Source organism: Chamaea fasciata, unplaced genomic scaffold, assembly GCF_029207755.1.
Source record: "Chamaea fasciata isolate MVZ Bird 193981 ecotype frontalis unplaced genomic scaffold, bChaFas1.0.hap1 SCAF_9, whole genome shotgun sequence".
Classification (NCBI taxonomy): domain Eukaryota; kingdom Metazoa; phylum Chordata; class Aves; order Passeriformes; family Sylviidae; genus Chamaea; species Chamaea fasciata.
The window spans coordinates 12,920,803-12,947,471 of record NW_027094094.1 but is presented as its reverse complement, the minus strand read 5'-3'; the positions used below and the strand labels follow the sequence as shown (position 1 = coordinate 12,947,471).

Genomic DNA, 26,669 nt, shown 5'->3' with positions numbered 1-26,669 from the left:
CCTGGCTGAGGGACAGCAAATGAGTCGCCAAAACACAAGGGCAGCAGGTTTGCTATTTCACTGCCAGGAGCCCCTTGTAAAGACCCTGTAGTGATGCTTGGGAATCAGCTCTGTAAGAATTCTGATGAGCACAATTTAACCCACATCTAGACTTCAGCATTTGAGGAATTACTCCTCAGCTACAAAACAGATGGAAAAGAAGTCCAGATCAAGGAGGAGTGGGGGAAAGAGGGAAAATGCTAGAACAGGCATTGAGCATGAATACAGAGGAGTGGCTGAGCTGAGAATGATTTCAAGACTGTCTCCATCTATAGTAAGCTAATCAGCTGTGAACCCAAGAATTGTAATGTGCCATAAGAATAAAATAGGATCTACAATTTTTTTTGGTTGGTGTTTTTTGTTTTGTTTCGGGTTTTTTTTTGTTTGTTTTTTTTGTTTGTTTGTTTTTTGGTTTTTTTTGTGAAACAGATCCCATTCTGTCCATGGACATTTAACTAGAAAGGAGTGTCTGGTTTTATTTTTTCATTGTTCTGTTAAATGAAAGTAAATATCAAAGTGGTTATTTTGTGTGGAAAAACCCTGAGCAGTTTCAACATGCTTTGAACTGCAGTACAAAAGCTGTTCATCTAAACCCCTCCCCTTTTCTTCTTCAAAATATACAGGCCAGCAATGTCAACTTTACACAGTAAGAAAATATATACACATTAAATACAGTAAACATTCCGCATTTTTTACCTTTATACAATATTAGTGAAAAAAAATAAAAACATTAATAAAATTACATACAGTATATTCAATAGAGTAAGCAACTGTTACAAGAGGGAAGGCAGATGAGCTATCAAAGGGCAAAAGATGGCATTGACAAAACAATGTAATACTTGAAAAAAAAACATTTAGTACGAATTTACAAATCTAACAGATTTCATCTTCTAAGATGTATCCATTCTACAGCAGTTTATATGTAATACACATATTTAAATTTGAAGGGTTTGTAGTTGGCAGGTTTTTGAAGCCTTATTTTACATTCTTATAATAGAGAATTTATCATACAAGACAGGGTAATCTACAAGAATTAAAACAGTATTATAAAACACATATGTTGATGTTATTAAAAATCTCACTTATTATGGGAATCCCCATTGGTGCTTCTACCCAATACCTTAACTTCTTCTCTCTATATACACTCATCCTATAGACAAACCACAGTGTAAGATTTAAGTGATAGTATTTGTACAGAGAGCACAAAAGGAGATCACACCTTCCTCTGATTATTCCATAAACAGCTCCTGGAGCTTTGAGGACATATTGTATGTGCAGCAGGACTTCACACCAAGGAATTCAGTCATCATATGGCTTTAACAATCTTTGCAAAAGTGAGCCAAATGCTGTTCTCTAATCTCCACTGAAATGATATTTCATTCTCCATTTTAAAAAGGTGCAACTGCTGTATTTTGTATTTTTAAGAGACACTGGATGTTCATACCAATTCTGCTTTGCAGATTACCATGATTCAGCCCACACCTGAACCACTTCCTCACCTGCTCACAACAGGGGAGGTCTAACACTCCCTTTGAACTCGCATTTCATGTCACAGGGCAGTTCTTTCCCAGCCAACCTAAAACAATGCTTGCAGGTATGTGCTGGCAAGAAAATAAATACATACTGTTTTCAAATATGTCTTGTGATTAACAAGGGAAACAAGAAAACGTTCTGCAGCTTTCAGTACAGTAAAATATTTCTAGCTAGTTCTGATAGGGCTGTAGGACTGGTTGAGTTTTTTCATTTTATCCACTTCAATTTTTCAGAAGTAGAGCGCTTGTAGTAAAAAACAATGTTAGTCAAATCAGATTCTCATGTGTCTAGTGCTTGTGTCTGAATCAAGCTCAAGTTCTAACTCAGGTGACTGATTTCTTCTGTAAGTTCCAAACAAGGTGAAGCTCCACTCATTCTACATCCTTCTTGATTTCAGTTTCTGTTATTTTTCCCTTAACTAGGGAAGAGTTCATGAATCTGGCTCCCAGAAGTCATGCAGTTTTCCCTAAAGAGTAAAAACAAATTAGTATACAAGTCAAAAATCCAGTGTCAAAGAAATGAGTAGAGTAGACAAGTGCTTAGTTTGGGAGCGCCACTGTGCTGGAAGAAGTCCCTGGAATTTTATTCTGAAACACTTGCCAGTTTCCTATATGTGAATCAACCCCAAACATCTCCAAAGAAACAACACTGAAAGAGCCATCTTGCTATCAACTTTCATTAATTGTTAAGTAGATTCTGCAGCCATGTGTTACATGTGTCACTCCTTGCTCTAGAACATGAAATATCACACACTATACACACAACTTTTTCTTTTTTTTTGCATTGTTGGAAGCAATTAATAGTCCTTTAAATGGTTAATTTCACAGTTTTTAACTGTGATCAATACTAGGCATATATGTATAATTTAATTTTTATGTAAATGATACTCTGCATTACTGGAAAGCTAAGCTTTTCCAAGAGAGATAGCTTTATGTTCCAAGACAGGACTCAAAGTTGGTCTGATCACGTTACAACAGAAATTTTACAAGACAAGGCTGGAAGAAAGAGCTCTGAACTTTTTGTATCAGTAGAAATTATCCACCTATTCTACCAAGGGCATCTAGGCGTCACAAAGGCAAATATTTCTGAGACTTATCATGGCATTATTTACTACTTTTACAAACATGAGAGACTTTGCCTAACCCTGGTTTGAAATTTGACACATTCAAAGCGGGAGGAGTTGTTGAGAGCCCTTAAACACATGTGAATAAAGCCCTGGACCCAAGAAGACTCAAAGCCACGAGGTGCCAGACCACAGCAGGATGTGCCTCACTGCATTCCTGCCCCAACGTCCTTTAGGAAGCATCTGCTAATAGCTGTAATCAGAGACAGGCTCTGTGACTCAACTCAGGACTGGGACTTCACACCTTTACAAAAACAAGTGCTTTTAACGATGGAGAGGAGACACTGCTTTTATTGAAGCCAGCAAAGTAAGAATTTTAATTAAAATCTATTCTAATACATCTAACTGTATTTCACAGCCATGCCATTTATGTAGAAAATCTCTTGAAAAGAATAAGCCATTTTCAACTGCTAAAAAACTACTTAAATGCACCCCACAATGTGGGAAGAGAGAAAACTGCCTCATTACAGTACCTGAGTAAGCCGAGTGGTTTGTATCACGTCCTGCCATTTCCCATATATCCTAGCAGCCAAGCCTTTTACCTGCAAATTCACACTGATTAATTTAGCCATTTATGTTTAAAAAGACAAAACCGTACCCTTTGCTCCCCCTCACAGCTTCAAACTCAAAAAAACCCCGGATAACCCAACAACCAAGGTTTACTGGAAATGAACAATTTTATTGTCACAAAGTATCATCACCTCAACTTCAGATCCCTGTAACTCGTGACTCTGAATTTAAAGCATGCACTCCACGAACACATTAGAGGCACATGACTCCTCAGCTTAAATGTTTGGAATCACCATGCAAACAAAGCTCTGGCCTCCAAACACCACCTCATCCCTGGGAAATGAGGTTTGTCACACAAGTCTGATTGCACCTAGAACAGGTGCAACTGCGGCCACAAAAGCCAACAACGCAGCACTGGCTGCTTCTGAAACAAAATCCTTGTACGTAAAACTGTGCTTTTTCATACCCAATCCCAAGCAGGTGTTTAATCCAATCCATTCACACTGAGATTTGCTTCAAATGCTGTGTTAAAACCCAGCACAGTGGCATCCACTAGAAGTTACCGCAGTATTGCACAAACGAAGCAGTGGAGGAAACCAGAGTAAGATTTTCGCTTCTCAGTGCAAAGGCAAATAGAAACAGAAGCGAAAGCAACCAGAGATACAACACTCCAAGGCAAGAGTAATTAACTTGTTAAAAGTATCCATGATCCACTAATCTGTCTGAGTATGAAAAAAAATAATGTTTTTGAGAGGTAAGAAAGCACACAACTGCAAATGTCTGATTTAAAGCTGAAGAAGCCAAGGCTTTTCAAAGCTGGGGCTGGTCCCTTTCTCACTGAGTTGACTTGGTTTGTTACAACAGCATGCAAGGCATGAAGGTCACAAAATTAGAACTACCAGCAGTAAGGTTCACACAACAAAGCAAACAAAAGGCAGTTGTCCAAGCTGGGTGCTACATCACATATGCAGTTGGCTTAAATCCAAAGCATTTTTAATCAACTCATTCATGTGAAAAATAAAATGGAGACTCATGCAAGACAGGAAACTTTCTCAGTCCTCTGTATTCTGCCCTGCAGGTAGGCCCTGCTCTTACAACTGGAGTCAGCTACCACTGACTGCCACAAAGAGAAACAGTAAATCTGTGGGCCTAAACGTGGAGATGCCTGGCTAAAGGGAAGATCACTCACATTTTAGAGCTGTTGAGAGTCCCATTGTTAACATAAAGAGAATTTTCAGTGAATTAAAATGGGCATGTACTTATCCCCATGCAAAGACATGACGCAGACAGAAAAAACAGGAAAAAAAAAACCCAAGCCCATGAAGAACTCCTAGAATTTCCAGGGCTGAGATGAGAGAACAACATGCATCACAAACACCAAAAACCACCCCAAAATCAAAACAAAACAGAAAAACCAAGTTTTGTACCTTACCTTAGACCGATAAAACATTCTTGCATCTTCCCTAATATCACCTTTTACGTGCTTATCTAAGGCACGACAAAGCTTCAGTAGGTGTTGCTAAATAAAGACAAAAGTGTACAGCTATTAAATCCTCCATGTCAAAACTACAGGCTTTCTACAAATATTATATCAATTTAAAAATTACATGCTTCAGTTTGAATTTTTGTCAGAAATACACAGTTAAGAAAGAGAAAAGAATGAAAACAAGATCACATCACAAGATCCTCTACCTGCTGCTGGCATGTTCCTGGTAAATCAGGTCTAAGATTTTTTAAAAGCAGCTTCAAAGAACAGCAGAGCTATACAACACAAATTCTGAAGTTCCTACTAATTAATTCGCAAATCCTTTCTGCCCCAAAACAGCAAACATGGTGCAGCACCATTCATATCTTTCATCAGCAAAAAAAGTTCTGAAGTTACAATAGCTGAAAATAACCTTTTCAGCAATGATGACTCAGGTAATTTCTTTAGTAGGAATTGGCTGAGCAGGTAAAATATATCCAAGGTTTTATGCGCTGATCTTTTATTCTCTCTAAATTTCTGATTACTTTAATAAAGCAGTTTTGCACTTCATGATCTCCTGATAATGACTCCCAAGGTCTTTCACATTCTTTTAATTTCTTCATAAAATTCCTGTTTTCTATCTCACTGAACAGCTGCCAAGAGGCCCCGCTCTGCAGAACAGGTGAAACATGCTGAAATTTTATTCATAAACATTTGCTGATGTCTCAAGGCCACCACAATTTATCCCCTCTAATTGGAAGAGGGGCAGAAATGAGAGAGTTAACATTGATTCTACATAAGTCTAGTCTGCACAATATTCAGCCACACCCCTCTTGCCACTTGATGGCTAACAGGTCAGTGAATAATAAAACCTTTGTTAAGAAATTGAGACATTAAAAAAAAACAATTGAAAATATCAAGTTCTCCACAAATCTAAGTAATATACTGAGACACTTGAGCATCCAAATTTAGCCAAACATTACTGGTTTATGTCTCTCAAACAGTTCCTATGACAGATTTCTTAAAAGCCAAGAGTGATTGATTTCACAAGGCAGGTTTACACACACACCTTGCAGCAAGCAACTCCCAGCAAATGATCACAGAAATCTCAACAGAAATACTGAAAGGCTAAGCAGAAAGTATTACTTAGCAGATGTTCACATCACATGGCACAAAGGAACTAGCACTACACAGAGAAGAGCTACAGTCTTTGCTTTCACTTGCTGCATTCCAGCACAGGAAACTGACACGTGCTCAAAAATATTTTACTGGATATTTTTAAAGTGGTTTTCTCCTAGACAGAAAAATTTCAATCCTACTTCCAAAGTTGATAGAACTATTTAACTTAGAACTTCTGTGTTAAGCTTATCTCTGATACTTTCTGAGAAAAATTGACACAACAAATGCCTGCTCTTTCACAGCTTTATGTTTTGAGGTAGCTCCATCCACAGAAACACAGAAGAGACTTTCCCATCTCTGCAGTAAACACATGGAAGTTCTGCATTTGCCTTGTACAGAACAAAATTTTCCCCCAGTGTTATTATGCAACGGTGTCCTTCCATCACATGATAGCTCTTACCAAAGCAGACTAAACATGCATGATAAACAGTATTTTAAAATCTAAAGGTCTAGCCCCGGAAGTTACTTACCCTTTGACTCGAATTTACAACATCAAGGAAACTGGCTTCACTGACTAGATGAAGGAGGACGTAAATTAGGTAGTAGACCTGGGGAGAAATCAAAAGAGCTTTAGCAGTCAAAGCACCACTATAACTCTTCACATCTAGAAACTGAACCATCTCTGCTTTCTGGAATGAACCCTCCAACAGTCAGGCCAATGGACAAGTATATCAACACATCTGCCTCAGTAACTCATTTGAAACAGTATATTCACATATTAGAAACATTTTAAACCAGTATTATACTGTTTTAAATAACCTAAGTAACCCATAAAAATATGTTTTTAATAACTGAAAATTAAATTCAGCAGTTGGCTTTATATTCCCATCATCTACCCCCTGATCAAAACACTTGTTGAGAGATTCCATGATAATCACTCAAATAACCAAACCAATATTCAATTTTTGGATGGATGGAAATACTAAATCTTTCTAACACTTGTTTGGGAGAAGAGATTCATAAAAGATTCATAAGTCTTTTTCTGAAGCTTGCAGGTGAAGGCTTGGCTCAGCACCAAACAGTTTTCACTGATTACATCATTACATTCTCTGATTACAGAAGTAGAGGCTCAAGACACCCCCGTGACTCAGAAAATCTGACCATTTCCCTCTTTGTAAAACAACCCAATACAGATTCCTCCATCACATGCTCCTTTCCTTCCTCCATGACTATAACCAAAATTAATAATATTTTAAAGAGGAACAATAGCCAAACAGTGTATTTTTAGTTCCACATACAGAACTGTTAAAAAGTAAAAGAAACATTCCCCAAATTGTATAACAAATATTATACATAAAATATTAAAAATATGCACTAAAAAGCAAAAAAGCACAATTGACTATATACCTCGTGTTCTAGTTCTGCATGAACTTCATCACCTGCATGCTCCTGTTCTTTTCTCATCTCTCTCATCTTCTTCAGTAGATAAGAAGGTTTCATACACACCAGAAAGTGATGCAGAAGAGACAGCTACAGATACAATTATTAACAAATTGAACTGATTTACTAACAACAGAAAATTGGAGCTGAGTGCCACTACAATATTAGCTGTCCATTAAGACAAGGACAAAAAAAGGGATTTTTAATTTAAAAAGAAGTTTTCATGCTTTGAGCAATTTTTGACTATTCACACACTTCAGTGTTTGTACACTTCCTCAATAAAAGATCAAACCTATAAAAACATTGTGTCTCCACATGACTAGAAAAGGAAGACTCAAAAGTGTAGACCTCTTTCCAATATCTAAAATTAATGTTTAGGCATATAAACAAGCACAAGCTGCAGAACATGCAGGTTACACACATGTGAAAATACACTAATCTAAACAGAAAATTATTAATTGGTTATTTGGCAAGGTTCTTGAAAACAGGCTTACAATACTAAAACATAAAACACAAGCATGCAATATATATGTTTTCTAAACTTGCAAATTCTACAAAGACAACACATGTAAGCAGTACCTGCTCGTCACTGTCATCAGGTATTTCTAGATGCTTTTTATGAAGAAATTTTGCAATTATCACTAGGCTAAGACGTCTTCTTACTTCCCTGAAAAACAATTAAAAATTATTTCCCTTAGAATTTTTTTAACCCACAGTTTCTACAAAGTATGTGAGGCTATGCCTATCTTCCCGATACATAAACTTGCTTTCAACTATTAAACTGGATTTTCTGAATATAGGTGCTGTATAAACCAGTAAATAGGCTAGTAAAACCAAAGTACCCTTAAATCTCATTGCAACTCAGCTTCCGCACAAGTAAACAATGCCAGATACTTGTCTACAAGCCTGAAGTTAATGACCCAACTAATCCTGCTTACTCAGTTACATTATAATTTACTAATTTCAAACACACAGAACTTAGAATGATGCTTAGAAGCAGACATGAATCACCCAAAGAGAATTTAAATTTTGGTCACTCAGACAAGAATTAGAGTGATGGATGTCAGAACCTGAAGCTAAGCCTTTCTTTGCTACAGGGTGCTAAGAATCCACAGCCCAGAGACTACATAAAAGTTTTAACAACTCTTTTTCACAGCAGAGGTGATCAGGAAGCTCTACATGCACACCAAGAATTGCACACACACGAGAAAACAAATTTTTTTTTTTTTTAAGTATCATGTAATAAAATACTGCATTTTTCAGACCATGAGCTTATACAAATAAACCACTGCTAATGATCCTACATATTTCTGACTTTACAGTGTCATTACCGTCCCCGCACGATCCAGCTGGGCATGAGCTGAACGAGCCACAGGAGGTTGTGGTGACTGCCGGAGAGTTCACTCACTGCCAGGCACAGCTCAGGCACCTTTAAAAGAGCAACAAGGCATCCTGAAACTGAAGAATGGCTGTTTGCTTTGTTTACAAAGGAGCACACATCTACTCCCTAGAAACACAGGCAGCATAAGTGATAAAAGGAACTGATCTAACAAGGGATGACGTAGATAAAAAAATTTTCTGCACTGCACCAGGAGGTGAGCCTGCTAAATACAATTTAAAGTAGGGTAGTTGAGATGAGAATCTTTTTAGTGACATCTTACCAGCATAGCGCAATAATGTCTTCATTCTTTCAGACTGCCATTTTAAACTACAGCTATTTTACCACACATAGTCTTAAGATAAACAAACTCTTGTAGAAGAGGACAGGCAACTCAATGTCATGCAACAAAAACCCTCTCAGTATAGCCACCCACTTCTTAAATCTCACACAAACACAAAGCTTTGAATTTTTCATATTATTATATGTACTATTATTGAAAATTCTGTATTACATTTTCAGCCCATACTTAAGAGAAAAAAAAAAAGAAAACTTGAAAACGTAAGTTGCAGTTTCACAAATCCACAAATCTAGTAGAACATATTTAAATCTAGTAGAATAAATTTATGAAGTTACCTTTGTATCCCAGTCTTTTATATTCATCAGAAGCTTTACAAAAAGGCACTGAAAATCTATCAGAAAATGGTTTCTTAACTGTTTTTCCAAGCTTATTTTAAATAGCAATATAAGCAGCAGCCATATTTCTTGGTCAGTATATCCATCGTGAATTACTGATGTACAGAAAACTAGAAACTTTAAAAGAAATACAAAGCATTAAAATATGGAATTGCTTTAGCTTATTTTGAAGCATGATGAGAACTCAAGTTTTCCACACTCACATTAAAATGTGCCTCAAACGATGTACTGTTTTGGCAACATTCATGTACTAACATATCCCCATCCTTCAGTAACAGCAACCTTCTTTTTTAATATCTGTTGGATATTATATAATATTCCCATTTTGAGCAATGGCAATATTCCTCAGACACTACTGGAGCAGGAAAGATCTTTCTTTACTATATAGATAATCCTCCTTTAATTGAAGGAAAGGCCAAAAAGATTTTCTAAACATCCCAGTAATACTGAAAACTGAAATCAGTGGATAGTTTCTTCTACGAGTGGGAGCCAAGATGTCCTATAAAGTGCCACAGCTGTAAAAGGGAGTCAGCAAAACTCGACAGTTGTGAGTGAAGCCAATGGAAATCAAGAAACTGAAGTTTGCAAAATGCCTGCAATAAACTGCTGAATGTGAAGCTGAAGTCTCAGGATAGTATCTACTCAAACACGTGCTCAGGACTAGACTGAAAACCCTATTTTCCCTCCCAGGAAAAAACACACACAAAAAAAGAAACCCAACCCACAAAAACCTTGGAGTTCTCACCTTAATCACATTAATTAAATTGTTTTTAAGTAGATTGGGGAATGCTGGACTGGCAAGGGCTACATCTTCTCTTGGCTGTTGTTGACTCACTGTTTCTTGCACCTGACCTCTAATAGAAGAAACACAATCTGAGCAAAAAATGAACAGCTCAAAAGCCCACAAAGGCTTATTGACATCAAATTGAAGAAAAAAAATCCTGCATGCATCAAAATGCCTTCAAATCAAAATAATCCTCAGCTACAGGGCATCTAACACACACAACTAACTCAACTTGTAGCCAACTACTTTGCCCAGCTATTTAGCTAGCATTCCTGCAAACCTTCATTAGGAAGATGCAGGACAAAGGACAATGTTCTGGTTTGCTGAATCTTGACCTAGAAGGCATTGTTTGAATTCCAGAGTTATTTATTCTGAGACCTGAGCCAAGAACTTATAGAGTATGGGAAAGAAAATAAAGAACCTTCTGATTCTACATTCTAAGCACAACACTTGCTTTCACAGGATCTAGGCAAAAAATATCAAAAGGAAAACACTTACAAAATGTCATGCTCGTTGAAGGGGGGTTGAAGATGTTGCAATGGAAAGAGAGATCTGAACCCAATACCCATATTGACAAAAACAGTTGATATATCAGCTATTGAAGGAATCCATGGTTTATACTGTTCATCACTGATGGAAGCTAGAAATAAAAGACATGGAATGGATTAGTTTAAATTTAGTTCTTAGCATTAGTTCCTTTTAAGGGAAACAAATAAGCTTAGCAGTTTGCATCAATTCTAGCAGCTCTCATCTCAGAGGCATCAGCACATTAAACAGTAAGCTTATTTTCAGAACAAGGAGGGAGGAAAAAAAGTCTAATACAGTATTTTACACTAGGGAAACATCTCGCCTACACAACAGGTTGATTTACTTTCAAGTTCCACCCATTTTCTGTCATGGTTCTCTCTTTCATCGCAAACAGCAGAACAAGCAACAAGGCAATATTTTTGTCTAAGAACACAAATTACTGCCTGTGTAGGTAAAGGTAAGAGGGTGTTATCACAGTGGGACTGGAAGAGAAGCTAAGCAAGATTTGAAAACAGGCACGGTTTCTGGAACAGAAGTGGTAAACAAGGAGCTCACAGCCTTAATTGTTTGAATGCTCATTCATTACCTCAGACTGTTCATTCATGCCAGCAAGGCACAAAATAAAGGAAGCTACATTCCCTCTGAGATCAGCTCTGATTTCAAACAAGAATTAAAATATGGGGTACAATTTGGACAGATCTGTGCAAATACTTACAGAGAACCACATTAACAACGTTAACTGGTAGTCTTAAATGAATGTCACTTTTGACAGATCTGAATGAAGACATGGGGAACATACAAAGGAACTTGTAGTGGAGAAATATTTGAGTACAGACAAAGGAAGAAGACAAAACACAGAAGACATTAGCAGCACTGTGGGCTGAAACAGATCCTTCAAAGTGTTTCTGTGCAGATGTATGATTCACTTCACTTCTGTCATTTATCTGGAAAGTAAATTATGAACTGCCACATACTGGGTATGACAATGTGAAAAACACCTTGTAGCCTTTAAGTTACAAACGTCCACATCATCCAAAGTAAAAGACAGAAAGGAGGGCAAACTTTTGAGCAGACTGAGCTTCTCTTCAGGTCAATTCTATTTGTGAAACACCAGGAATGAATTTAAAAGGCTCTGCACAAGAAGCACTACTTTGGAGGTATGTGCCAGGACCACATACTGTGATACAGGTTGCACACACTCAGTAAAGGTCAGCCCTCAGTATTTCTGCATTACATTAGTAAAAACAGAGCCTAAATTCAAGCCAAAATCACCCAACAGAACCAGCGTCTTTTACTTCCTCACTAACACTTTCCTAAACTGAAGAGTAAAGTGCTTTCACTGAGGTGGTCAGTTTTCCATCCTTCAAATACTTACAGTTTTTTAGTGTTAGCTCCATCAATCTTTCTAAGATCTTGGTGGAAACACAATGGTCAAGATGAATAGACATCATCTGTGAAGAGAGAAGAAGCTACACATCAAAAACCTACCTGCATGACATCACCAGTTTTCTTTTAATTAGGGAAAAAACCCCCACATAAAACCAGAACAAAAACACCACCAAACTTCCCAGCAGAGTAAAATGAGTAACAGATTAAAAAAAACCAAGAAAATCTAACTCCAAAGCCTCTAAAGCAAGATACACCAATGAGAACAGAATACCGTGAATATTGATTATTTCAAGCAGTGCAAAGATGATATGAATACTTTAAAATTAATTATTTACAGTACCAGAATGCTGTAACCCCATGTTGCTTTATAAACAAGTTCTGAGGGTTAAGAGAATAGAAATGATGACGTACCCCTTTGGAACCCATTTGCATCTGTGATCAAATTGAGCTCCCTGAGCAGGAGTGGAGGCAACAGAGTTAACTACACCCTTTTCCAGTCACAGACAAGTTGGACATATGCAATATTAAACCCAAACAATGAATTCTTAGTTTTTCCCATAACTCTTAACTATAAAAACATGACTATGAAGTACAGTTCAGGTTTCTTGGAGCACACCACTGGCCCAACAAAAACTACTTTTTCTCCCCTAAGTGCTGGATAGCTTCCTGCTCTGTAAGTGATATCAATTGGCTCACACTTCTTCCTTATTAGAGGAACACGAGAACTCACAGAAAGGGAGAAGGCAATTTTTAACCAGCTGGAGGGAAGAGCAAAATGTTTAGCTTTTGGCAAATGTAGAAAGCCAGTCAACAGACTGAAGCTGCAATTTCCCAGGTCGTCCAGATTTCTCTTTTGTTTCAAGTGCCATTAGAATGTGGCAATTAATAACAGAATGGAGACTGGAGGGGGGCATTTTTGTGAGTAACAGCACTGTATAAATTCCTGGTGATTCAGACACTGATACAGTATCTCGAAAGGAGAGTCATCACTCTTCCTTTGAGAATGACTCCAGGGTTCTTCCTGAGTCATAAGGTACCTTTTCCAAATGAAAAATTATCTGATAATGCTGGTATCACTGATGATTTGGAAGATTATATATGTAGAAAATGGTACTTTTGCATACTGCAGCATGTATTGTTTTTCTAACAGTGAAAGGAAATAAGATTAGCATTTGCTCATGATTTTGCCCAAACAACCTCTCCTCACCTACTGTGTCATTTCCCAATGCAGTAGCATATATGAATATGGACAGGGACATGCAGCTTTGCATTCACTTCAAGTGTGGAGAAAAGGTTCTTCATTCTTTTACCCCAGTGACAATCAAAGTATTTCAGACCGGAGAACAAATCAGTACCCAGGAGAAAAAAAAAATATCTGATTTAAAAGTTGTTAATGGAACAGAATCACAAACTTCTTCAACTGGCTTCCAGGAAAAATATTACACACACAGAATTATTATAATGCACAACTAGCACAGACTTACCTGGAAAAGCCACTTTAGAATTGGTACAGAACACAATGTATCATGGTAAGCAGAACTTAGAACACCATTAACAACTAAGAAAACCTGCTGTGTTACACTAGAACTGTAAGAGAAAAATGGGGGCAAGGAAAAAGGACAAAAATCAATTAGCGGTTGCATCATCATTTTCGCAAAAACATAAGAACTTCCTCACCCCTCATATCATCATCAACAGCAAAGAAAGAACTGAATATTCAAAACAGATGTCATACCCATATGTCATAGTAATCAAACCTTTATTTTTAATAGCAATCAAATTTACAAATGTAATTTAGAACATCTTTCTCTATATAAATCCATAGTATACAGTCTGGAAACACCTGTATTATTGGGGAGTAACAGTTTCAAACAGACATTGATTTACACCATTGTACTATGAACCACCATGCCTGACTACACAGACAGCCTGCTATGCTCAATGAGACTATTAAATAAGATTTTTAACTGTTCAGTGACTTTTGCTAACACTTTCTGAATAGGAGTGAGAAAACATTGTTTTCAAAGTTTTTAAAATTCCCTTTTAAATAAAGGGTCTGGAGGAAAACTAATGCAATTAAAGTCCCACAGTCTAATCTCACTGGGCAAATTTGTGGGGTGCAAACAGTAGCTGTAGGAAGAACAGAAAGTGTGCCATTGCTATTACTGAATCATTGCAGCTTTGGTCACTGGGATGAGGTCAGCTGGTCAGAGCAGGGTGCTGATAACACCAACTTGATGGGTTCAAATCCCATATGGACCACACACTTAAAAGTTGGACTTGATCATCCTTGTGGGTCTCTACGAACTCGGATATTCTATGAGTGTTCTTTAGAAAGTTAGGGACGTCACAAGCAGCTGAATTAAAGATATCCAGCTTCCCACATAGCCTTCTTTAGTCTCCTCTCTATCTCTTAAATCAGGTAACTCTGTTGAGATACCTATGTCCTAACTCCTACATATCCCTCTACCTGCCTGACTGGTGAGACCTTCATTTGCCAACTGGGCAGCCAGTATGTGCCAGCTGTGCCAACTGGGGTGAATGCATAAGCAATTAAATCATAATTGCCTTCTGCAGGGGATAATCCATTTAATTCTCATTCCTCCAGTCACTGATTTACAAGATGCTTTTGAAGCTCATACCCTTGTGATCTCCAAAACATATTAATAGAAAAGCCTGAAGCCAAGGGAGTGTATCACAAACACTACTTCCTCAAGAGACGGAAAGTTACTCTTCCTCCTCTTCACACCCAGAACTGCACATACACATGTACATAAAATCCTTTAAGAATAATTCTTTAACTGAATTCTCTCAGTTCCTCTGATGCATGTTTGGCACAAAATACCAAATGAAATAGCCAGGATTTTTCAGGATTTATACTCGTGGCATTAGGCAAGTACTTGCCCAGCTATCTGTAGTGAGACAACCTCGTACATGCAGAGCAGAAATGCCTGTGGGTTACAGAGCAGTTGTTTATGTACACACAGACATGCTGGGGGCTCAGTGACTGAAACTAACAGATGTCAGAGATCCTGACTCTCTGCAATCCTCATTAGATGGAGCCTCAAGTGCCAGGCCCATCCAGGAAGGAAGCACCAAAAGTCTTTCAGCAGACAATGTAACACTAGAAGGTCACAAATAGATAACCACAAAGGTCGTTCAGCCTGCAGATAGTTAAGCTTGTGTTCATCAGAACGTTTCGCTTCTGCATTTGTCTCCCACAAACTGGTGAGGTTATCACAATGGTAGAAATACGGAAGAGGCCAGAACAGCTGTTTTTCCTCATGTCTCATTTAAGAGGCTTTTCAAGAATTCCAGGGGAGGAAAGAAGGAAGCTTCAAATTACAATTTACTGTTCTGTAAAGCTAACCCGAAAAAGAAAATTCCTGGGAAAGGAAGTCAATCTTGCCTATTTACTAAGAGCTCATCTAGATGCAAAGATTAAACAGTACCTTAAAACTGCTAAAAATAAAAATTGTACAAGTAAACACAGCAAAGTGAAGCACATATTCTTACTTAAGAAGCAGATATTCTATACGATTTTGAGGGATGAAGTGAAAATTCCTCAAGTCAAGGTTATGTTGAGTGAAGATTTTCCCAGCAGCTGATAAATCAAATAAATCTTCTCCAGGGTGTTTGTCAGGTATGACATAAGTTACTACTGAATATCTCTTTATAAATGCCCTGTAAAAATCAAAAGAGCTTTTATCAATTCAAACACTGAAAAGCTATTTGCTGCTTGAGAATGTTATTTGCAGGTGATGAACACATCAGTCTTATGTGAAAGCTGAATTGTTAGAATACAGTAGCACCCAAGGAAATCCACTCAATCCCAGATGATTTTAAAATGGTTCTCATTAAACATATTAACAATTGTTGGAAACAGCGAGAGGTTAGGGGAAAACAAAGGCTAGAAAAGCAGAGATCAAGATATAATTGGTTTTGGAGCTGCAAGGACCTGTTTTCTTCTGAGAGATCATCTCCACTGGCATTGTCCTCATTTTCTCCATCTGAAGCATTGTTCTCTCTTTCTATGTCTTCCTGTAACTGTTTCTCTATTTCCTCTAACCTGAAATAACAGCAGCAGTAGAGCATATCATCACCATTTAATATTTACAACAAAATCAACAAAATCAAAGCTCTGAATGTGAACCCTGGAGTCAGGAGCCAGTTACACATGGCAAAACCATGTGAGCCATTGCATCTGTGTAAAACCCAAGGATCTTGCTATTCCAAGACGTAAAGTGAATGTTTCTCAAAACCTAATGAATTTCCAACAGCACAATCAATCACTGGTTTATCAGACACAAATACTCAACCAATTTCTGATAAAGTTTTTGTAATTGTACAAAACTTTCAATCTTGTGGCTGAAGATTTTTCTTTTTTCTAAGCACCAAACATCTGTTAAAACACTATTAGTTACAGGAATACCTGCTACTCCATGAGCAGTCAGCTCATAGTTACCAGGGTCAAATTCTTTAATTAAAACAGTTAATCACTTAAGCAGTTAAACACATATACCCATCACCACTACTTGCTATTAACTCATAAACCACATTTCACTTACTACCCAAAAGATCTCTTGTAAGAATACTCATTAGCTCTGCTCACTGACCTGTGTAACTACTCAGACACCAATAGCCTGCAAAATTTGGCAACCAATACTGAACAACAAATACCTTTGAAAAAACTAGTATAGTCAGTCTATGTAAATATTTCTATTTCATGCCTGACCAGCAGCTGCTAGCTGGCTCAGTGACCTAAAACAAAGGCATTAGTAAATTTAGCCTGGCTCTTAAGGGGTAAACAGACGCATCACAAGTCATTCTTTGTTGCTTGGAAGGAGCATGTCATTCAGCTTTTAACATTTAAGCAACACTTGTACGTCCTGTCAGTTCAGTCGTATGTTGGTGGCATCAGCAGGCAAAGCTTACCTTGCTGCTAATCAAACCTTATCAGTTCTGGGGAGAAAAGGCAAATCCAAGCTTCTACAACACCATTCCACATTTTTCAAACCAGCTTTAAGAAACAAACCTTCCAGATTCTTCTTTCTCCTTCAAGAGATGATCCAAGCTGTTCACATATGACACCTTGCTTAAAACAGGAGTCTTAGAAAGCTGTAAATGAAATAGTAAGACATTTAAAAAATACCAAAAGCCATCAATTCATTATTAGACAATAATCAAAATAGAAACCTTTTCCAATTTTAATGATATTTTACATGCAGATATAAACCTAAAGAAGACCCTGCAAAACAGGATGATTTTTAGTTTAGGTTTCTCAGTCCCTTGACAACTTTACATAATGGTCAAATCTCTCTCAATGACTAAGTTAGAAATAACTGCTTCACAGTGGATCTGAACAGTGAAGCAAGTCTCTACATGTCTGGGGCTGACCTACAGCTAGCCTTCACAGAGAGCATTACCATCAGAAGCCTTTTACCTCACAACTTTACTACTGTTATCATCCACTGAGACCCCAGGAAACCCCATTCTTGTGCAAGAGACGAGAACCTCCAAAAATTTCTCAGTTTTTTTTACTTTCAGAGTCCCTAGAGAACAAAATTCCAGTGTCTGCTAAATCACCTTCAAATTAATCAAACAAAACAAAACTTCTGATCAAAATCCAAGACAAAACCAAATTAAGAAGATAATAAACAGAACAACACACAAAGTTTTAACAACTTTTGCTAGTGGCTTGTTTTTCAGTAGCCAGTCTTTTATTCAGCTTGTAGCAGACAACAGATTTGAAAGCTTTTATGGCCATGATTCCATTCTTTGGGCAAGCACAGTTCTTCTGACACCACCCTGGTATTCAGTCACCTTCTAAATGTAACAAGCAGCATGTCTTTGTGGGGGAAATCTTGTAGGAAAGCTGGACACTTTCTAGCTTATTTTATACTTGGTTAATATGTGTCAAGTAACTGTTGAACAACCGAGGAATCAAAACTTTATTCCAATGTACATGTATGCCCTTTGCTACAAGAGAAGAATGTGAGTATATGCAAAAATCATGGCCATGGAAATGTTAGGACAGTTCTTAACTGTTTTGTCGTACTTGGCCATTAATTATATCAGGAACAGGTCAGCCAAACGTGGTCGCACACATGTCCCACAAGAATTTGATCTAGGCTGTGTGTGTTTATATGGCTTAACCATTAATGAGGTAGTCATGTTGGCTGAGATTGTGAAATACATATGAAACTACACAAGCCTGATCTGTAACACTCTTGACTACATAATTTTAAGAACAGATTAAATAATTATAGTTGCTCAACATCTGCCCATGGAGATAGTAACTCAGTCAACAAATAAACCCTATCAGAGATTGAAAAGCATGAGGAGAAGGGGAGGCAGAAGAGAGAATCCATACAGGTATTCTGCTGTTTGTTTTCCACTTCAGAAACTAGTGACAGGCTGACCCCAGCCAGCAGCTAAGCACCACACAGCTTGGTCATTTCCCCAGCCAGTGGTGAAAAGCAGTGAAAAGAAAAGCAAGAAAAGCAAAGACAAGAGAATTCATGGGTTGAGATAACAAGGGGTTTATAGGGGAAAAGGTATAAACAAGAAAAGAAAAAGCAATTCAAAGGCAGTCACTCAGCACCTCTGAGAAGCAGAAGGATGCCCAGCTACACTCTGAGAAATGGTGACATGCCAGACCAACCCCCCCACTTGGTTTTTTGATTGCTGAGCATGACATGTGGCATGGAATATATCCCTTTCCTCATCCAGGGTCTGCTTTCCAGGCTCTGTTCCCCTCCAGCTTTTTGTCTGCACTATGGGGGCAGCATGAGGAGAAGAAAAAGCCTTGATGCTGTGCAAGTACTGCTCCACAATAGGTGGAAGACTGGTCTATTATCAACATTGGTTTTGTCTGAAACACACAGCACCAAACAGCTGTTCTAAAGAAAATGAATTCCAACCCAGCCAGGCTCAGTATGAAATCTCTTTGTTTAAATACAGCCATTTCCAACCTGTACCAATCGTCAGGAATGTCACACTAATGCAGGACCTTCCCTATTAGAACATTATTTTACAATAAAACTTCAAAGTCACTACTTATTTGACAAGCTCTTATTGAACAAACGAGCTGATTTTTAAAAACACAGACTAATTCATCACCATAATATCCTGTACACAGGGATTCAAAGAAGTAATCTATCCCTTGTGATCAGAATTCATTCAGCTTTTTGAAATCCTAAAATACTTCCAATTTCCATGAAATACAACCTCAAAGAAAACACCACACTTACTCATATGCAGATCTCTGACAATCACAGACTGTGTCAGGGATATATGACTGGAGTCTAGCACACAGATCTCTGAATGTCTACATCGATTTCCTCCAGTTAAATTCGGCTCATAAAAATCTTACCTGACTAGGAAAACAAAAACATTAGACTACACACATCTTCTAAATGTAACCTCCTAACTTTAGGGGGGAAAAAGCTATAACAGAACTAAAAACAACCAGAAGGCATACAGCTAAATCAATCTGGCTGCATAAACCATCTTTCATTCATTTCCAGGACAAGCACAGTAACAAGCACATCCCTGCTCTAACTACACTAACTGTACAGCAGCACAGGACCCTTAAGCCAAATAAGCAGTTTTGCAGGCAAATAATTCTGAATTATCATGCATTATGAATAAGGGAGAAAATCATATAAAAATACAACATTACAAAGCTGATTATCTGCTATCTCATTACGCTCTGCTGTAGCTTTAGTGGGTGTAATGAGAATCAGCAAGAGGTGGCTGAGTGTCGGTGCAGAATACATTCTTGAGTAATATTAATGTAAAGTAACTATTACCAATCAGTCACACACATCCTGACTGCTGTTAGCAAGAGTTCTACTGGCACCACTTAGACCAAAATTTGACTGAATCTACAAGTCCACTGAGTCTTTTGTAGAAAACACGGTCATGGTTTGTGCCCTGCATGGTAGTGAAATATGTACTGGAAGACTACTGAACATCTCAGCTGCTGGAGCAGCTAGTTATTTAAAACTGAGCCAAAGAGCAGAAATTAGTTCTCCAGCACACCTGAACAAGTTGCTGTCTGTATGTGCCAGATGGAACAGGTGAGGTTGCAGGCAATTTGATTTTTGCGATGAGATGTCTCCATTCACCTGGGCCTCTGTTTGTGTTTTGGTGGTATATACCTACTATGGAAAATTTCACTCTCCTAAAATTTGAAATATAGGGTAATAACTTAGCACTATCTGGGCCGTGCACTGTGCTAAAAATCTATATTACTTTTCTTGCAAATAATATCCATAAAAGAATACTTGAAAGAATGTGCTTTTTTGTTTTTAGCCTACTTACATGAAGCTTCAGTAATGGAGTTACAGTGTCCTGAGAAATGCTGTCAAAAGAGTCTTCCGGAGTTCTTGCCTGTGGTTTGACACTTGAACTGAGCATTTTTTGCAGTGGCATTAATACTTCTTCATCATCATCATCATCTAGAATGGATTCCAAAACATCATCTTCACTCTCAGAGCCGCTTTGCCATTTTCTGTTCAGCTCGGACTTGTGTGTAAAGTTCCTTTTAACTTCTAGTTCTCCTGAGGATTGTGAAGACTCCTGGCAGCTGTCCATGAAAGACTCTTTCAAAGGCAGTGAAGGGGGAACACTTTTACCAGCCTCTGGGGACAGTCCAAGTCTTCCAGAGATTTCCATTCTACAAGAATCAGGAGTACTTTCAGAAATCTCGTGGACTGTATTTGAAAAACTGTTGCTGGATTGAATACTGTATCCTTTATTCCACTCATGTCTTTCTGGTCTTTTATCTTGCTCTTTCCTAACATCCAATACCTGAGATAAGCCAGCAACCTGGAGAGGGGATTTCATGCCTTTTGTTTGTGTTAAGTGGTGGGGAGAAGGCAACACAGTACTTTTTTCCTGAGAAAAAGGGTGGGACTTTTCCAAGAGAAAGCATGAGTTAGCCAGCTGCAATTGATTCTCTTTGGTATCCACAACAGAGATGTGGTTATTTTTAGCAGGACTGTGTGCAGAATATGAAGATGACAAACCTACAGTGGAGTAGTTATTTTTCTCCTTTTCATTGCTTGAGTTGAGGAATTCCTCTGAAAGAGTCAAATCATGTCTAGACAGGGCAGCAGGCTCCTTGAGTTGAAGAACATCATCATGAGGAGATTTTAAAAAGAGATTTTTTACAAACTCACATCTCCTATATTTGCATTTTGAAGATGATCTACTAAAAGCAGGGTCATTCACTTCAGATTGGTCTGAACGATCTACATCCACACTCACTGCGGAGTGTTTTCTTTTCCCAGTAGAGTCTCTTGGTTTGGACAGCCCAAAGGGCAACTTAAGGAAGTGTGAAGAAACAGCTGGGCTCTTTGGTGCACCAGAGGCCATCTCAGATGATGTTCTAAAAGGAGATGTCTCATGTTCTAAAACCTGCATTAGCCTTGGCTGAGATGGGTCATCTGTGAAGTGATGGAGAAAAAAATACAACACAGTCACCATGTTTAAAAAAATCAAAAGAGTAACAATCACAGCTTTAAAAAAACCAAACACATAACAGCTTTCCGTTTAAAAACTAACTCCTGTTTTTAAGTCAACTAGGACTACAGAAGCAAGTAATCTGATGGGTTTCCACAGCCATAGACCCCTTTTTTTTCCTTTTTAAAGTTTATCTTCCTACAGACCTACCTCAAGCTTTTTAGATTCCATTCTACCACCCATAGAGCAAAATTATGTGGTTACAAAGGTCAAAAAGCAACAAAAATACCAGCTCAACTTTAGTGGTTGGGTCAACAAGAATATTCTTTCTGGATTAAGCTGAAAGGCACAATTTATTAACCACCACAGAAAATGTGGATTACCCAAAGCTCAAGAGAAACCATAAAAATAATCTGGGATCGAGGTTTTAAGACAACGAAATAACAGAAATTATAATTAAGTTACAATCACTGTGTTTTACACTAAAATCCTAAATTACTTTTAAAACTCTTCAAACTTGCTATGTATTAGAAGTAACAGACTTTTCAGCAGCAATTATTGTTTTAGTAAAAGAACACAGAAAACAATTTCAAGAAATAAAGCCATTAAAAAGAGATATGAAGTGATGAATTTGATTAATCAAATTCTATATTAACAGCAATGTTCATACCTGAGGCAACCTCCCTTGAACCAAAAGGGAGTATTTTTCTTATAGGACATCCATTTCCCTAAAAATAAAGACAGAGAGACAAAAAAAAAGTCAATCGTATACTTTTTAAAACCAGTGTTGAATCCAGCACAGACTTAGTTCCACACACCCCCAGAAATATGTTAATAGACCTCATTTCAAGACAAATTTAAAACACAGCTGCAAAGATCTCTCCAGAACCCAAATTATATATTTGTTTCTTCAGATTAAAAGTGACTTGTAATTAAATACTACATTTTAAATAGGACCACTCCCATCTCTATCTAAATACTACGGCTTAAAGGCATCTATCTGAACTGCTATTAACTGCAACTCCTAAATAGCAAAAATTTGCCAATCTGCTCACTAAGCCACATTGTAAGAAAACACAAGATTATAAGGCATTTAAGATAAAGGCATCTTTTTCTACAAAATACAGTTTCCAGTTACAATTTCTACTGCATTTCCATGCTTGCATGTAGCCCAGAATATCTCCCCTTCTTTTAAAACAGGATTTTTCACTGTTTGTAAAATTAATAAGAACCAGCTTACCCAAGCATGACCTAAAACGTACAAAGGAATAGCAAAAGAACATAAACTTCTGTTACATTTGAAAAAGGCAGCACCAAGAATCTAATCCTATCATATAAAAATTTTTAAAAAATCTAAAATTTTAAAAATTCATATGCACAATGGGTCAATGATTTCCACCTTCATTAACTCTTCTAAAAACACCTGATGCAAAACACTTGTTCCTTAGAATGGCTTTACAGGATGTGGCTTAGATTGTTTCAATTTCTGCTTTTCCCATTCCCTTTCTCTGTAGAGAGCTTCCAGTGACAACCTAAAAGCAGAATCAGTAGGAGAGCAGGGCAGTGGGGAAGTGTGAGCTCAGGGATGTGGCACTCACAGTGCCGTCATTTCCAGCCCCAGCTTTTCAAATATCAGCTTCTGGAGGTGACACCCCTTTGTCAGAGTCTGAGCTGGAATCTGTGAGATCCACACAGTCATTCTTCTCTTCCCAACTATTTCCATAAGACAATGGTGCTCTCCTTACATCGAGACACTTCTCATCTCTTCCCTGTTCTGGCTAGGCAGTCTTTTCCTTTTTGCTCAAGGAAAGCATCTGGGACCCTGCAGTAACGAGGAGTTTCTGAATCACAGCTTTTGGGTATGAACAACAAACCCAGGGCCCTGCACACTCTGCAATCCTCTGAAATGTTTGCACTGTCCTTTTCCTCAATTCTTTTCCAAAAGACACCTATTACAGGACTTATTTGGTGTTTGGTCTGGCATCTCTTTCTTCTGACCTTCTTTGGAGAAGAGGAATTCCTTTCAAAACCTTCAGTGCATAAAACTGACAGTCCCATTCCTTCATCTTTTACATTTCCTTTGTCTGGTGAGGACAGCACAGGTCTGTCTTTATGGCCATGGTCTAGAAGAGAAAAGACCAACTATACACAAAAACGATATTGGAAGAAAAAAACCCCAAACAACAAACCTTGTTATAGTGTATTACTTGGTATTCTCTCTCTCACATGCAATCCAAAATTAATTAACTTAACCATCCAGTTTTGCTACTGCCATGCAAAGAATCACATGACCTATGATGCAGCTTCAGTTGTTATAAACAATCTGGCTTAAGCATGAGACATAATTTGAAATAATAATTGCATCTCTATTTAAAGAAATTAATTTAAACAGGAAATTGATATTCTCAGTTACATTATTAGAAAAAATTTATGTGCTCATTTTGACATATTTGGTAAGCTATACTCATTATGTTGCACTCCAATACAGAATGAGATTGGACTATCATTCTGCACACTTACATAATTAAAATCCATATAAATGTCTTCCACTTAAAAAAAAACCATATTTACCTTGACTTAAAACTGGTTTGAAGAACTCTGTAATCATCTGGTTTCTGAAAAGAAAACATAACTTTATCTTTTTAAAAGAACAGTACCTAAATGCCCATTCAGTGAATGTTATAGATTTAAAGTACTGTCAATTATTTCTACAGATTTCCTTTAATGCCAGCAGCTTTTATTTCTGACGAATCAGAAAAAGCATCATCATCCTCTTCACCTTCTAGCCTTCACTCTGCTTGGCTAATGAAGTTAACCTCTCAGTTTCCTCACTCAAACTGTTTTCTTTATAATCCCAGTAAATCATAACCACCCTTCCACCTTAAACTAAGTTTTCCTGAATGAGACTGACCTCACCTGCATCCAGTATTCTAGGTTAAAAAAAAAAAAACAAAAAAAAAACCAACATAAGGCTGATTATCTGCTATCTCATTACACTCTGCTGTAGCTTTAGTGGGTGTAATGAGAATCAGCAGACCACTAAAAATCCAAAAGAAAACACAACACCCATAAATACATGCTCTCCCGCAAGAAAAGAAAAAAGCTGCACAGCCAGGAGATGAACCTAACAGACCTTCCAAAACTAAGGACACAACCTGCATGGAAGAAGGAAGGAGGAAATACTTTCACTTGTCTTAAAAAACAACCCCCTGAGCATTTGGTAAAAGCAGTCTGTGTTTACAGCCCTACTCCAGGTTACCTCTGGCTGGATACAAACTTTTAAAAGCTGAATTGGAAACACAAGCAATAGCTTCCAAAATAGCAAATTCAAGTAACATAGGAATAAACTACAAAAAGCTACTACAGCTTTAATGAGATAGAGCATCTCGAAAAGCTCTATAGAAAGGGAAAAACAAAACAAAACAAACAAAAAAAGAAACCACCAGAATAAAACCAGCCAAAACAGAAACTCACATAGAAAAACTCAGCCTTCTAGACAAGTGCAACAAAACCGAAATTGCAGTTTCGTTTCACTTTCTTGGGCAAAAAGTAAGATTGAAAAAGTGAACTTTTACCCTGTCCCCTTCGTTTAAATAACAGTGCTATCAAAACAGAAGATCTGAATAAAATAAGGCGCCGCTAATAGCATAAGAAAACTTTATGACTCGTCTCATTCTGCAAGAAACAACTCGGCAGCCTCTGAAAAACCCCAAGCTCTTGGCAGGTTTTGAATTTCTAGTTAGGAGACAAGCGTGTCAAGTCTAAAGACACTATCACTGCCAGCCAGAGTCTTCCCTGGGCAGCGTCCTCCAGCACCGTTAGCGGCGCAGGTCCCGGAGCCGAACCGACACCCGAGTTCTCGGTTGGGGCCGAACCGCTGAAGCCGCTCAGCTCCACAGGTGACCTGGGAGGGCCCACGTGGGACCACGCCGGGATTTTGAGGGATATGCTGGAAATGCCAGCCAGAACTCAGCTGGACACTCCCTTCAAACTCCCGGACGCTGCCAGACCTCTTGGCCAAGGAACACCAGCACCGGTTCCGATGGGGAGGCCCCGGCCGGGCCCCTCGGCGGCTGGAACACCGGGGCAGGCTCCCGGTGATACTGCCGGTAACCCCCACCGAGCCGCCCCCCGCCCCCCGCTCTGGGCAGCGGGCGCACGCCGCAAGCCGAAGCGTCCCGCTAGGCGTGCTCGCTGCCCGGCGACAACCGCGGCCGCTCCTCTCCCGCGCCCCGCCGGTACCTGCAGCTCTGGGCCGCCTCTCTGCCCGCGGCCGCCGGCGTAACATGGCGGCGGGACATGGCGAAGGGAGGGACCGGAGACGGCAGCCCCTCGCCGAGCGGTCGGGTCATGGCAGGAGCGGCGCAGCGGGCCCCGAGCGGCCGAGGGGAGCGGCCGACCCCGGCAGCATCGCCAGGAGAGCGGCTCGAACGCCCCACACGGCCGGAACGCCCAGGGCGGCCGCAGGTCACGGGTGGGAACTAACGGGCTCCGCTCTTCCTTTTTTTCAATGGACTTAGACGCTGATTGGCCGAGCTGCTGCAGCAGGTGCGCCTCCCATTGGTTTCTTTCCGCCGGGGGCGGGACGGGCAACGGAATTACGGCTGTGATTGGCTGTTGGGGAGCGGAAGGCGGGTGCGCCATTCCGCGTCCGAGGGAGGAAGGGTTGTTTGGCGCCTTGGTCTCGTGCCTGTGCCCCGCCCGCGCTGCCGCTCTCTGATTGGTGCGCTCGGGGCGGGCCCCGCCCCCCGCGAGGCCCCACCCCCGGGGCGCTCCCGGTGTCGCGGGCGGGGACGCTCCGGGGACACGCTGGGGACACTCACCGGGCGGCTCGTCCACGAGCAGAAGGGTCCTGTGAGGAGAGCGGCCACGGACCGCCACGGGGCTGCAGGCCGTGAGGCTTGCACTGCGCCTGGGAGGAGATCCAGGCTGCGCATCCTTCTCCAGAGCCGCGAGACAAGGCGGGGAGGCTAAAAAGTTGCAATGGGAGTAACTTTTTCAAAATCTGCGCTAAACCCTGTGCCTTCCCGTCCTCAGCCTGCTCTGCAAGATACCCTCTGTGCCTGGACTTCCCCCAGAAAAGGCATTCTGAGTGGAATCCCGTGTCCTGCACCATCACCTGGCAAACATTTTGGACAAAACCTTGGACTAGGCAGCCTGAAGAACCAGACCTGCCAGCTTAGAGAATGCCAGT

At 39.3% G+C, this 26,669-nt stretch overlaps 1 protein-coding gene across 1 annotated transcript; it reads right to left on the bottom strand.

Moving 5' to 3' along the window:
- Nucleotides 1-709: 709 nt before the first annotated feature.
- SLF2 (SMC5-SMC6 complex localization factor 2) lies at nt 710-25,916 on the bottom strand. Its single transcript, XM_066191025.1, has 20 exons — nt 25,718-25,916; nt 24,047-24,090; nt 23,474-23,598; nt 22,146-22,203; nt 20,333-21,459; nt 17,040-17,122; nt 15,963-16,073; nt 15,521-15,688; nt 13,489-13,591; nt 11,991-12,066; nt 10,586-10,727; nt 10,049-10,157; nt 9,244-9,420; nt 8,561-8,658; nt 7,809-7,896; nt 7,197-7,319; nt 6,320-6,397; nt 4,638-4,724; nt 3,169-3,237; nt 710-2,038 (listed from the first exon to the last, which is right to left on the bottom strand). Exons 1-20 carry the CDS (start codon nt 25,825-25,827, stop codon nt 2,003-2,005), a joined length of 3,012 nt encoding a protein of 1,003 aa, XP_066047122.1. The 5' UTR covers nt 25,828-25,916; the 3' UTR covers nt 710-2,002.
- Between the last annotated feature and the right edge of the window lie 753 nt (nt 25,917-26,669).

Bases quoted from the DNA above. Each gene is read 5' to 3' on its own strand.
- SLF2 (XM_066191025.1), bottom strand. From the start codon at position 25,827: ATGACCCGACCGCTCGGCGAGGGGCTGCCGTCTCCGGTCCCTCCCTTC. The intron at 24,091-25,717 runs GTACCGGCGGGG...TTTTCTTTTCAG, and splicing joins GAGGCGGCCCAGAGCTGCAG to AAACCAGATGATTACAGAGT. The intron at 9,421-10,048 runs GTGAGAACTCCA...TTTCTTTTAAAG, and splicing joins ATTTAATTAATGTGATTAAG to TTTCTAGTTTTCTGTACATC.